Source organism: Oryctolagus cuniculus, chromosome 15 (assembly GCF_051225735.1).
Source record: "Oryctolagus cuniculus isolate XC-2025 breed Fujian yellow rabbit chromosome 15, ASM5122573v1, whole genome shotgun sequence".
Lineage (NCBI taxonomy): Eukaryota > Metazoa > Chordata > Mammalia > Lagomorpha > Leporidae > Oryctolagus > Oryctolagus cuniculus.
The window spans coordinates 27,389,970-27,401,940 of NC_142881.1; the positions used below are offsets into that span (position 1 = coordinate 27,389,970).

Below are 11,971 nucleotides of genomic sequence, written 5' to 3' on the forward strand. Positions count from 1 at the left end.
TAAAGCCCAGGGTAGGTCACGTGAGGAACTGGCAGGATAGCTCCTAGCCCAGAAGCTGAGATTGGAGGCCCACAGCTAGCAAAAGGGATGAGGGATTCCGAAATCGCAACAGGAATTGGATGAGGGTATGAGGAGAGGGGGCTCGGGACCACGGCAGGGATTCTGAGCCTCAGGGGTACTGCAGTCAGTCTTGTCATCTGCCCCGATGTGATCCTCGTGGGGCCAGACACAGGATGCGGCAGCAACGGGTTGCAGAAAGAGCCAGAATATGTACACTGGAAGGGTATCTCTCCACAGACCGGGGGACTTCCTGAGCCAAAGGCGATCCCCCAGATAAGAGCCTGGAGTCACAGCTCCCTGAAACCTCCCCAGCTGGACGAAGGTCTGAGGCATCCGGGACAGCGGAGTGGAGGAGAAAGGTGTCCCAGAAGCACACTTGGTTTCTCTGGAGAGCTGCACCCAGGGCTGGGTGCAATTCTCACGTGGCCGAGCTGCAGCCTACCCTGGGGTGGGGGAGGGGGAGGCCAGGCCTGCAGACTCAGGAGTCACCTGCCCCGCCCCCCGCGCCTGTGTGAATTCCGAGCAAGGGGCAGCACTGGTATACCTGTGAAGCCTCCTCCCTGGTTTCTGGGGTTGGACCTGCAGGGATGTGCTCAGCCCAGCCTTATATAGTGACACCCCCCCCCCTCGCCATGTCTCTGCTCCCCCCACACACACCCAGCCGGCTCTTCTGAGAAAGGAGGAAGGTGTGGGAGGACCAGGCACCCTGCCCGGCGGCCCTTTCTGACCTCAAGCAGAGTGGGGACTCCCTTTCCCCACCCCCACCATCCCGCTCAGCATTCTTCCTCCTCTCAGCCTCTGACTGAGTCCCTCCTTCTGCGTGGCCTGGATCCCAGCCCAATTCCTCATTCCGAGGCAGGATGGCGGGGAACCGTGCGAGGGGAGGCCTCAGCCTGCGCTTCCGCTTTTCCCAGCAGCCCATGAGCACCCAAACAGCAGCTGCAATATCCATTTAGCTCTCTGCCTCTCCTTCACTCTCTGTGTAACTCTGACTTTCAAGTAAATAAATAAATATTTGAAAACAATCCATTTGAGGTAGTGGGGTGCTGGGGGGGGGCTTTGCCTCCTTCCTGGAGTCTGTTCCCATCTTGGGGAGGGAGGCACTGAGACCTGAGGGGACAGGAAGGGAAAATAAAGGGCTTAAGGTCTGGCCAACTATGGAATCCAAGAGAGCAGGGTTCCCCTGGCACCCTGCCCTACAGTGTGTGGGGCCGTGGGCCTGTGGTGGTCCCTCTCCTCAGCCCACCTCTGTCCCCCCGCCCCAGAACCTGACCCCTGCCATGGAGAGGTGGGACTTCCCAGAGTCTGAGATCTTTCCCTTCATCCTTCCCTGGAAGCTCAGAAAGTGCTTTCTGCTGTCTAGCTACTCCTAGCTGCCAACCAAGAAAGGCGGGGCAAGGGGGAAGCCACAGTGTCAAGGTCAGCTGCCTGGGCCTTGGGCCAGAACTGGGGCAGTGCCACAGGGGAACCGAGGGTAGCAAAGAGAAGAGTCACTGAGCATTGTGCAATGGGCAGGGGAGGAGGCAAGGGGACTGGCAGGGGGAGGCCGGCAGGGAGGGATGGCTTGGTCCCTGGAGGACTGGCCATTATCCCCTTCCCAGGGGCCTGCCTGGCCCCAGTTCAAAGTGGCTGTCACCCACCCCTCATTAACCCCGGCAGCGCCAGGCTGGCCGCAGCAGTACTTCTGTGGGAGAAGCGAGGCCTAATATGCTCCCCCCTCCCCAGGCTCTTGCTGCCCCCTCACCCCAACAGCCAGCTCTTTGCTCTCTCTGAGGCCAGAAGACCCTGGGCAGAAGGAGGGAACCCGAGGCGAGGTGCAGCGGTGGAAGAAGGAGCAGTGAACGCCCCTCCCCTCCAAATCTGGGCACTGCCTCAGGCCCTGGTGGAGGGGAGGGGATGGAGCGGCCTGGAGGGCAGGCACAACTTGGGGTCCCCCAGGCTCCTCCAAGGCGCCTAGCATTGAAAAGTGGCTCACCCGGCCGGCTGGGGTCGGCTTGTACTGGAAGGGGACTCTCCTTCATGACTCCATTTTGAGGTTCCTGGGAAAGATGGCTATGGGGTTCCCCGACTGGGTAGCCCTGGGAAGCTGAGGCAGCAAATATAGAAAGAGGAAGCCGGGGCCTTGCCGATGCCTGGACAGTAGCTGTCGGGTCGCAGCCCTGCCACACGGGCGCAGCCGCCCCTACACACACACACACACACACACACACACACACACTCCAGACTCCACAGTCCCAGGACTCATCCTAATCTTGGGGAGACATTGCCATTGAGGACATGCAAAAGGAACAGACCGGGTGGGCAAGTCAGACTCTGACTTGATTGGGTGACAGGGCTTGAACCTGGACTGGGCACGAAGGGAGAGACACTGGGATTGGGGAAGAGCACCGCTTCCCTAAGAGTCATCCGATCCAACCAGGGAGCCGCAGCGTCGTCTGTGAAGGGGCGGGAGAAACACGGAGGGGAGAGGAAGAAAGCTACAGAATTGGCGGGCAGAGGTCCTGGGGGCGAAGACTAGATGCTGTCGAAAACGCCCGGCTCCTGGCGGAGGACAGCAGCAGGCGGGGACACACAAAGACATAGCCACCGCAAGCCCATCCATTGGTGGGGACCTCCACGCCCAACTCCTCCTTACCCTCAACAAAAATGGCCGCCACGGGAGCCCATCCGAAGCCCGGGGATGGATGAGAATGGAGCCTGCAGTCCCGCCCCGTTGTGGGCAACCCGCCCTTCTCAAAAATGGCCGCCGAAGCGTCTCTGGAAGGGGACCGCTCTGGGCCCCGGCTTTGATCTCGTTGGTGGGGCTGGGGGATGAGAGCTGCACCGCGCGGGACAAGTCGCCGGCGGCGCCCGACGGAGCAGGTGATTTCCCCTCCAGTCCCTGGCCCGGGGCTTGGAGAGTCGCGGAGAGCGTTGACTCAGGGTACCTGATCTGAGTGTTTCCCTCTGGTACCCCCCCCCGGGCTCGCCGGACCCCCGTCTCTGATGCTCGCCGTGCCCTGTATTAAGGCACATCCACTTTGCTCAGGCCTTCCTCTTCGTGTCCCCCCCCCCCCCCCCCCAGGCCGCAACCGCATCCCCATGCCCTCGGGTCCACTATTCCGGACTCTTTCGGATGCCCCGCTAGCGGGTTTCGGGAGCTCTTGCTTCAAGGGGTCGGCCATCGTCGCGGCCCCACTTCCTGTGCTCCCCCACCCCTCACCCGCGTCTGTGCCCCCCTGACTGGATGTCAGGATCGCTTGTTCCCCTCCGTGTCCTTGCTGCCTGTCAGGGTCAGGGGAAATGGTATTCTCTGGGGCTTTCGTAGCGGGGCTTCACCGGGGTGGGAGAAGCAGGGACGACCTCCTGCTAGACCCCCTGCCGCCTGCCGGAGTTCCTCAGGACGGCTCCTGCCTCTCGGCCTGGAGCGTCTGCCCGCCCCGGGGAGCAGCACGGCCCGCCGACGCCTAGGGGGTCGCCGGCCCGGGCCTGGTCCTCGGCGAGTGTGGGCTTGTTGCGCTTGGCTGCAGCGAGAGAGGGAGCCCCACAGAATGGGATTGGGGAGGCAGAAGATGTTCTGCACTGGGAGAGTGGTGTGAGCGAAGATTCTGAATTAGGCCAGACCGGAGAGGAGGATCAGGCTGGGGCCGCTTCGCTGGCGTCATGGAGACGGCCTGGCGCGGGTTCTGCGGCCAGGCTGCAGAGTGGGAACCCGCAGTTAACTTGCTTTGTGACTTCAGGCAAGTCACTCAACTTCTCAGTGCTTCTGTTTTCTTTCAGGTAAGATAGGGATAATATTCGTGTCTATGTTTTAGGTTTATTGTAAGGATTAAGTAAATTAATACAAGGGTACTCCACAACGTTTGTGGAAAATGGAATTTTAAATTTTATTTTGGTGCAAAAATTTTTTGAAATCCTTGTTTATTTTTCTATCCATGAACAATTTTTTAAAGATTTATTTATTTGGCAGGTAGAGTTACAGACAGTGAGAGAGACAGAGAAAGGTCTTCCTTCCATTGGTTCACTCCCCAAATGGCCGCTGCGGCTGGTGCTGCGCTGATCCGAAGCCAGGAGCCAGGTGCTTCCTCCTGGTCTCCCATGCGGGTGCAGGGCCCAAGCACCTGGGCCATCCTCCACTGCCTTCCTGGGCCACAGCAGAGAGCTGGACTGGAAGAGGAGCAACCGGGACAGAACCCGGGGCCCATATGGGATGCTGGTGCCGCAGGCAGAGGATTAGCCAAGTGAGCCACAGCACCCGGCCTGTCCATGAACATTTTTTTTCTAAATGAGAGACCCGCAGGGCTGCAGGTGTTTGTGCCTTTTTTTTTTTTTAATTAAAGATTTTAATTATTTATTTGAAAGTCAGAATTACAGAGAGTTTCCGGAAAGCCAGAGAAAACTTCATCTGCTGGTTCACTCCCCAAATGGCCTCAATAGCTAGGCCAAAGCCAGGAGCCAGGAGCTTCATCCAGGTCTCCCACATAGATACAGGAGCCCAAGCACTTGGGCCATCCTCCGCTGCTTTCTAAGGTGCATTAACAGGGAGCTGGATCCATGGTTGAACAGCTGGGACTTGAACCCATGCCCATGTGGGATGTCAGTGCTGCAGACAGCGGTTTAACCTGCTGTGCCACAGCACCAGACCCTATCTATGAACTTTTTTTTTTTTTAAAGATTTATTTATTTACTTGAAAGTCAGAGTTACACAGAGAGAAGGAGAGGCAGAGAGGTCTTCCATCTACTGCTGGTTTACTCCCCAATTGGCTGCAACGGCTGGAGCCATGCCAAAGCCAGGAGCCAGGAGCTTCTTCCCGGTCTCCTATGTGGGTACAGGGGCCCAAGGACTTGGGCCATCTTCTACTGCTTTCCCAGGCCATAGCAGAGAGCTGGATTGGAAGTGGAGCAGCCAAGACTTGAACTGGCACCCATATGAGATGGTGGCACTGCAGGCAGAGGCTTTACCTGCTACATCACAGTGGCAGCCCCTATCCATGAACTGTTTGAAGGCTCCCTCATATGCATGGATTTCAGCATCTTTTTTTCACCAAAATAAGCCTATTTTTATTCCATTTTCCATGAACTTTTTTTTTTTTTTAATTTGAGAGACAGAAAGAAACAGAGAGGGAGAGAGAGAATCCCTATCTGCTAGTTCACTCTCCAAAAGCTGGGAGCTGAATTCAATGCAGGTCTCACATGTGGGTGGCAATGACTTAGTTACTTGAACCATGAGGGGTCTGCATTAGCAGGAAGCTAGAATTGGGCCAGAGCCCAGTATTGAACCCAGGTAACCTGATGGGACAGCCTGTTCTTATATGAAATTTTTTTTTTTTTTGACAGGCAGAGTGGACAGTGAGAGAGAGAGACAGAGAGAAAGGTCTTCCTTTTGCCGTTGGTTCACCCTCCAATGGCCGCCGCGGCCGGCGCGCTGTGGCCGGCGCACCGTGCTGATCCGATGGCAGGAGCCAGGAGCCAGGTGCTTTTCCTGGTCTCCCATGGGGTGCAGGGCCCAAGCACCTGGGCCATCCTCCACTGCACTCCCTGGCCACAGCAGGGGGCTGGCCTGGAAGAGGGGCAACCGGGACAGAATCCGGCGCCCCGACCGGGACTAGAACCCGGTGTGCCAGCGCCGCTAGGCGGAGGATTAGCCTAGTGAGCCGCGGCGCCGGCCTCTTATATGAATTTTTAAAAATAATTAATTAATTAAATATCTGAAAAGCAGAGTGACAGAGAGAAAGAGAGAGAGTGTGTGTGTGAGAGAGAGAGATCTTTCATCTTTTCACTCCTCAAATGAGCACAACATCCCAGACTGGGACAGGCTAAACCCAGGAGCCCAGAATTCCATCCGGGTCTCCCATGTGGGTGGCAGGGGCCCAGGTACTTGGGTCATCATCTGCTGCCTTCCCAGGTGCATTAGCAGGAAACTGAAACACAGGTTGTGTAGCTCAGATTCAAAACAGGCACCCTAATATAGCATGTGGGTGTTGCAAGTGGTAGCCCACCCCTCCATGAGCTCTTTGAAGTGCCCTTGTGCATGGACAGTGATTCGGGCAAGGCCAGGTAGCAGTCAGTAAATGCTGCCGTTGTTGCCTTCATCAGAGCGGTGCAAGGAGGACGAATGACAGAGTGACAGCCACATTTCATAGGCAGCACTCACCAGTGATCCCCCCTAAGCAGCAGTGGATTCTGTAGGTTACATCTGGAATTTGAAAAGCCTAATGGAAATCATGTCTCTACACTGGAGGAAGCTGGTTGTTCAGGCTTGTGACTCAGGAAAACAATTTGGTAAACCAAACCCTAGTTCAGGCCCGGCTCAGGGACAGATCTTAGGAGGAGCTCCTGAGCAAGAGGGACGTGCTGAGGAGGGCAGGGGCTTGTGGGGAGGAATGAAGAGGGCAGTGGGCAACTTTACCCAAGAAAGGACGGACGCTGTTCCCTTAGGAGACAAGAGCAAAAGCTCGGGGAGGAAGACTTTTTCTTTGGGGAATTGAGTCTCCGGCTCACAGCTCCCTGACCACCAGACCTTGGTTAGAAAGCCAGAGTCCTCAGACACATCCTGAGACGTTTCTTCCCTGGAAGCTGGGCTCTCGTGCAGCAGCCATGAGCCTTTGTCCCAGAAGAGGTTGCTGGGCATACAAGGTCCCATCATGCAGCTGCTAGAGGCCCACCCCCTCAGCTCCCCAGGGCCAGGGTGGGAAGCAGGAGACAAGCATCTCTGTGCTTTCCGCACTGACCCCTGCACTACCACAGCAATTCTGTGTTACCACTCAGGGGACTAGGCGACTCTGACCATCGGTGATATCCCTGGTCCAACCCACTTGGAAGTCTTGATACCTGCCATCTGCAGAGTAGCGCCTAGAATAGACAATGAACCAGATGACCTGCACGTCAGTCATGACTGCCATAGTCAAGCCAGGTGACTCTGGGCAAGTCATTAAAGCCACCAAGCCCCCATTTCTCTGTGGAGTGGGGAGCAGCTGTTTACCGAGCGCCCACTTCATGAGATGCCAAGTGTGCACTGGTGAAGAAGCCAAGTGTGGAGTCCCCGCCTTCATGAAATAACTGAGGCAACGCTGGACACTGTCCAAACACTGACAGCTGAGAACGGTGCGGCTACGGAAAGAGAGGGGCGGTCTGCAATGAGGACGTGAGGTGACGGGAGCCAGGGCAGGCGTTGCCCCCGCATGGGATACCTGCCTGCCATATCGGGGTGCCAGTTTGATTGCAGGCTACTCTGCACTTCCTACCCAGTTTCCTGCTGACACACCTGGGCAGCATTGGATGACGGTTCAAGCGTCTGGGTTCTTGCCACCCATGTGGGAGACCCAGATGGAATACCTGGCTCCTCAGCCCCAGCTGTTGCTGGCATTTGGGGAGCAAACCACTGGATAGATCTCTCTCCCTCACCTACTCTCTTTGCTTTGCCTTTCACATCAATCAATAAATAAATCTTAAAAAAAAAAAAAAAAAAAAAAAAAGAAGAAGAAGGAGGAGGAGGTAGGGACCAAACCAGTTCTAGAGGTTCAGGGGAAGTGTCCTTGGAGGCAGGGAATTTTAAACTGAGACCCAAGAGTTAAGAAGGAGTGAGTGAAGAGGTCATGGGGGATGGTGCCCAGGCAGAGGGAACCGTGCACAGGCCCTTGCCATGAAAGAGCTTGAGTGCTGGCAGACTGAAAGCAAGCAAGGGTGCAGGGGAGGGATTGATGCATGATGAGCCTAAGGCCCTGAATTGAAGTCTATGAAGATTTTTGACTTATCTGAAGAGTAGCAAGAAGGCACTAAGCAGAAAAAAAATGCCTTTTTTTTTTTTTTAATGTATTTATTTGAAAGAGAGAGCTCCCATCCCCACATGCCTGGATTGGCCTGAGCTGGGCCAAGGCCAGAGTCAGGACCCAGGAACTCAATCCATGTGTCCTGCACGGGAGACGGGAATGCAGTTACTTAGCCCCCTCCCCGCCTTGCAGCATCTGCATTAGCAGGAAACGAGTCAAGAGCCGGAGGTGAGAACACATGATTGTAGTAAAGATCACATGGCTGTAGTGAGGAGAAGAGGTTGCTGGGGGAAAGATGATAGTGGGGAGAAGGGTCTGAAGGCAAGAGACAGAGCAGAGAGGAGGCAGAGAGGGACAGTAGATGTGTTGAATGAGAATGTTAAGATTGAATTAGGGAAGGCAAGGATACTTTCCAGACTTGTGAAACAGCTGGTGCCTAGACATGCAGTTATTGAGGATGACCCTGGAGGAACGTAAAACTTGGGGAGATGTCAGTCTGGGATGTGGTAGTGTCAGGGAGGTAGATGTACACGTTTGTAGCTCAGAGCAGAAGACTGGCCAGAGGATAGGGTTGCTACTTAGAGAGAGGGGTCCAGATGAGATCTTCAGAGGAAGAGAGCAAGAGTGGAGTGAGAAGGGCAGTGACTTTGAGCTTGAGGAACTCCAACATTTAGAGGGTGGCAGAGGGGAGGGGGCTGGAGAAGGAGCCAGGGAGGAAATGGCCAGAGAAATAGAAGGAAACCAGGAGAATGTGCTATCTTGAATACAAAAGTTGGTGCTATTGAAACGGCAAATATTAGATGAACTCATAAAAAAAATTTCCCTCCCTACCCTTTTTAAGTTATTTGAGAGGCAGGGAGAGACAGACAAGAGCTCCCATCCACTGGTTCACTCCATGTGTGCTCACAATGGCCAGGTGGAGAGGCTGAAGCCAGACCCCAGAACTCAATCCAGGTCTCCCATATTGGTAGCAGGAACCCAACTATTTGAGCCAGCACCTGATGTCTTCCAGGGTCTACATTAGCAAGGAGCTGGGACCCAAACCCAGGTGTTCTGATATATGGAATATGGGCATCCTAACCAGTGTCTTAATTGCTGGATTGAACATCTGCCAAAATTGGCAAGTTCATATAGTCAATCTAATTTGACCAAAATTGGAAAAATTATCTGGTGTTGACCTTAAGTTGAGAGGTTTTGGTAGTGATGTTGGAGAAGCCAGACTGGAGGTGAAGAGAAGTGGATAGAATGAAGATTACTAAGGGAATAGGATCAACATTGGGTGTTGCAGGTGAAATCAAGGTTTGGCAGCTGAGTGGTGGTATCAGCTGATGCACCAGGAGGTGTGTGTTTGGAGAGATGTGCGCAGATGGGAAGGAGCTCATGAGCTTGGGGTGGGTGGAATGCAGTGGCAAGCCGGCAGGAAGTGAGAAGAGCCCCTGGATGTGTGGAGGACATGGGTGGGAAGAGACTTGGCAGGTTTGAGGAGCAGCAAAGAGGCTGGTGGGGAGCACTGGAGGGAGTAGAAGGCAGCAGTGAGGCTGGAGAGGTGGGCAAGGCTCAGGTCTTGCAGGGCGCCGTGGGCCTTGGGAAGGAGCATGGACAGTCCTGTGGACATCCCAAGCTGCTGGAAGGGCAGGGATGGGGCAGGAAGAGCAAATCCACGGAAGACTTCCCTTTCTGTCCAGGTCCCAGAGCCAGAAAAGCCCCTTTGTGCAGAGAGGGTGGGCGGCCTGTTCTGGGTGGGGGAGGAGCTGTGCTTGTCCCTAGGCCTGCTCCTTGTGGGGCTGGACAATGGAGCCCCTTGTGGTTGGACTTGGAAGCCAAGGCTTCCTCAATGATAGGATTCCTCCGCAGCCAGGAGGCATGTGACCCCGAGACCTCGGCCTTTTGCCAGATAGTCTGGGCCTGCTGCTGGGGAATGGGCTGAGGCACGGTGGGAGGGGGATCTCCCTCTGGAAGCCTTCTCAGAGACAGTGCCCTGCCCTGTTAGAGGCTGGAGGAGGTGGCAGGATGGACAGGAGAGGGGGCTGGGAGGGCCACATCAACAGATGGCTCCACAGCCAGCCTGGAGGGAAGGGCAGCTACCCCCAGACCCAGTGGGCGGAGGCAGGCAGAAGGCAGCCTGGCAAGCCCGTCTGTCTTGTGTTCCCTCAGAAGAGGAGAGAGCATGGAGCTGGAGAGGATCGTCAGTGCGGCCCTCCTTGCCTTTGTCCAGACGCACCTCCCAGAGGCCGACCTCAGGTAGAGACAGCTCCTGCAGGAGGGTCACGCTGGGGCCAGGGCTGGGGGAGGCTGGACTGGAATGCACTCTGCCTGCTTCTAAGGTTGGGGAGGGCCCATCTGATTTGCTGAGATGGCCAGACCTCGCAGCCCATCCCGTCACCATTTCCAGACAGGTGGGAAACCACAACTCAGGACTGTGTGTGAGGGGGGTTATTCCAGCTCAAGGGCTGAGCCCAATGACACCAAGAGCCACGGTCTCCAGCAAGGTGGAGGTAGGGGAGTGTCCTTCGTCCTACCCAGGCCTTGTCCTCTCCTCTCCCTGCAGTGGTTTGGATGAGGTCATCTTCTCCTATGTGCTCGGGGTCCTGGAGGACCTGGGCCCCTCGGGCCCATCAGAGGAGAACTTCGATATGGAGGCCTTCACTGAGATGATGGAAGCCTACGTGTCCGGCTTTGCCCACATCCCCAGGTGGGGCCTGCCTGGGACCGAGAGGAGGAGGGGAGCTGGTTGGTGATGGGGGATGGGCAGAGTTGTTCCCTCACCACTCTGTTGGTCCTTTCAGGGCCACAGTGGGGGACATGATGCAGAAGCTCTCAGGGCAGCTGAGTGATGCCAGGAACAAAGGTGAGTCCAGGGCCCTTGTGTCCAAGCACTTCAGTGAACCACAACCCCCACCACCTGCCAAATCTCATGCTTTCTGCCTCTTTAAGAGAACCTGCAACCACAAAGTTCTGGTGTCCAAGGTCAGGTGCCCACACAGCCAGAGCCCCTGCAGCGGCCTGAAAAGCTCAAAGAAGAGGCCAGGTCTTCTGCAGCTGCTGTGGACACCCAAAAGGAGGTACCATCGGGGAGGGCACTGATGGGGGACCTAGGAGGTGGGGCAGGGGGGAGTGCCGCTTCTTGTCAACATCCATGCCCACAGGCAGCCGGCACCGAGGAGGAGCTACTGCCAGGAGTGGACGTCCTCCTGGAGGTGTTCCCGACCTGTTCAGTGGAGCAGGCCCAGTGGGTGCTGGCCAAAGCTCGGGGTGACCTGGAAGAAGCTGTGCAGATGCTGGTAGAAGGGAAAGAAGAGGGACCTCGAGCCTGGGATGGCCCCAACCAGGTATCCTCGCCCAGGTCCCCAACCTCTGCCCACCTAGCTGCAGCTGTATTCCACCCAGATGCGAAGCCCCCAGCCCTACCTATTCCCATCTGTCTCCCCTGCTGCTGCCACTGGGCCCAGACCAGGCCTCCCTTCCCTGCAGGACCTGCCTAGGCGTCTCAGAGGCCCCAAAAAGGAGGAGTTGAAGTCCTTCATCCTGCAGAAGTGAGTCTGGGCCGGGCTGGGCTGGGCTGGGCTCTGGATGGTCCTCCCGGGGTGGCAGGAGTTCACCCAGCCAGTTTTTGGCAGGTACATGATGGTGGATAGCGCAGAAGATCAGAAGACTCACCGGCCCATGGCTCCCAAGGAGGTGAGAGGGTTGGGGCTGCCGGGGAAGTAGAGCAGGCGGGACTGGCTCCTGCCTCTGCCACTCACTGTCTGATTGCTCTGTAGGCCCCCAAGAAGCTGATTCGATACATTGACAACCAGGTAGTGAGCACCAAAGGGGAGCGATTCAAAGACGTGCGGAACCCTGAGGCCGAGGAGATGAAGGCCACGTACATCAACCTCAAGCCAGCCAGAAAGTACCGCTTCCACTGAGGCACTCGCTGGACTCTGCACAAGCCTTCCAGGCTTAGATCCCAGAGGGATGCAGGAGCCCTACCTCCCCACACAGGGGCCTCCCTGACTCCCACCCCAGCCCCGGCCCTTTCTCAGCTTCCTTGCTCTGTAGTGTTCACCTACTGTTGGAGCTGCCTCCATGGGCACAGTAAAAGTGGCCCAAGGAAGGTGTGAGTGCGTTCTGGTCATTTCCGCCTCAGGGTTGGGACCCTTTGCCCCTCGCCTCCCCTCCTC

The 11,971-nt window shown here is 56.3% G+C and overlaps 1 protein-coding gene across 5 annotated transcripts; it reads left to right on the forward strand.

Annotated features, from left to right (window-relative positions):
- Positions 1 to 2,857: 2,857 nt before the first annotated feature.
- On the forward strand, positions 2,858 to 11,904 carry CUEDC2 (CUE domain containing 2). Of its 5 annotated transcripts, none has more exons than XM_002718579.6 (9): positions 2,858 to 2,983; positions 9,963 to 10,049; positions 10,357 to 10,500; positions 10,595 to 10,656; positions 10,743 to 10,870; positions 10,955 to 11,137; positions 11,280 to 11,341; positions 11,426 to 11,486; positions 11,570 to 11,904. In XM_002718579.6, the coding sequence occupies exons 2-9, from the start codon at positions 9,976 to 9,978 to the stop codon at positions 11,714 to 11,716; spliced, it is 861 nt and encodes a 286-aa protein (XP_002718625.3). In that variant the 5' UTR covers positions 2,858 to 2,983; positions 9,963 to 9,975; the 3' UTR covers positions 11,717 to 11,904. The 5 variants fall into 5 exon arrangements, with proteins under 5 accessions (XP_002718625.3, XP_069913423.2, XP_008268634.3 ...); XM_070057322.2 differs by having other exon boundaries at positions 9,966 to 10,049; XM_008270412.5 differs by having other exon boundaries at positions 2,858 to 2,922.
- Positions 11,905 to 11,971: the final 67 nt, after the last annotated feature.

Bases quoted from the DNA above. Each gene is read 5' to 3' on its own strand.
- CUEDC2 (XM_089314430.1), top strand. From the start codon at position 9,262: ATGGGTGGGAAGAGACTTGGCAG. The intron at 9,285-9,962 runs GTTTGAGGAGCA...GTGTTCCCTCAG, and splicing joins GGTGGGAAGAGACTTGGCAG to AAGAGGAGAGAGCATGGAGC. The intron at 10,657-10,742 runs GTGAGTCCAGGG...TGCCTCTTTAAG, and splicing joins GAGTGATGCCAGGAACAAAG to AGAACCTGCAACCACAAAGT.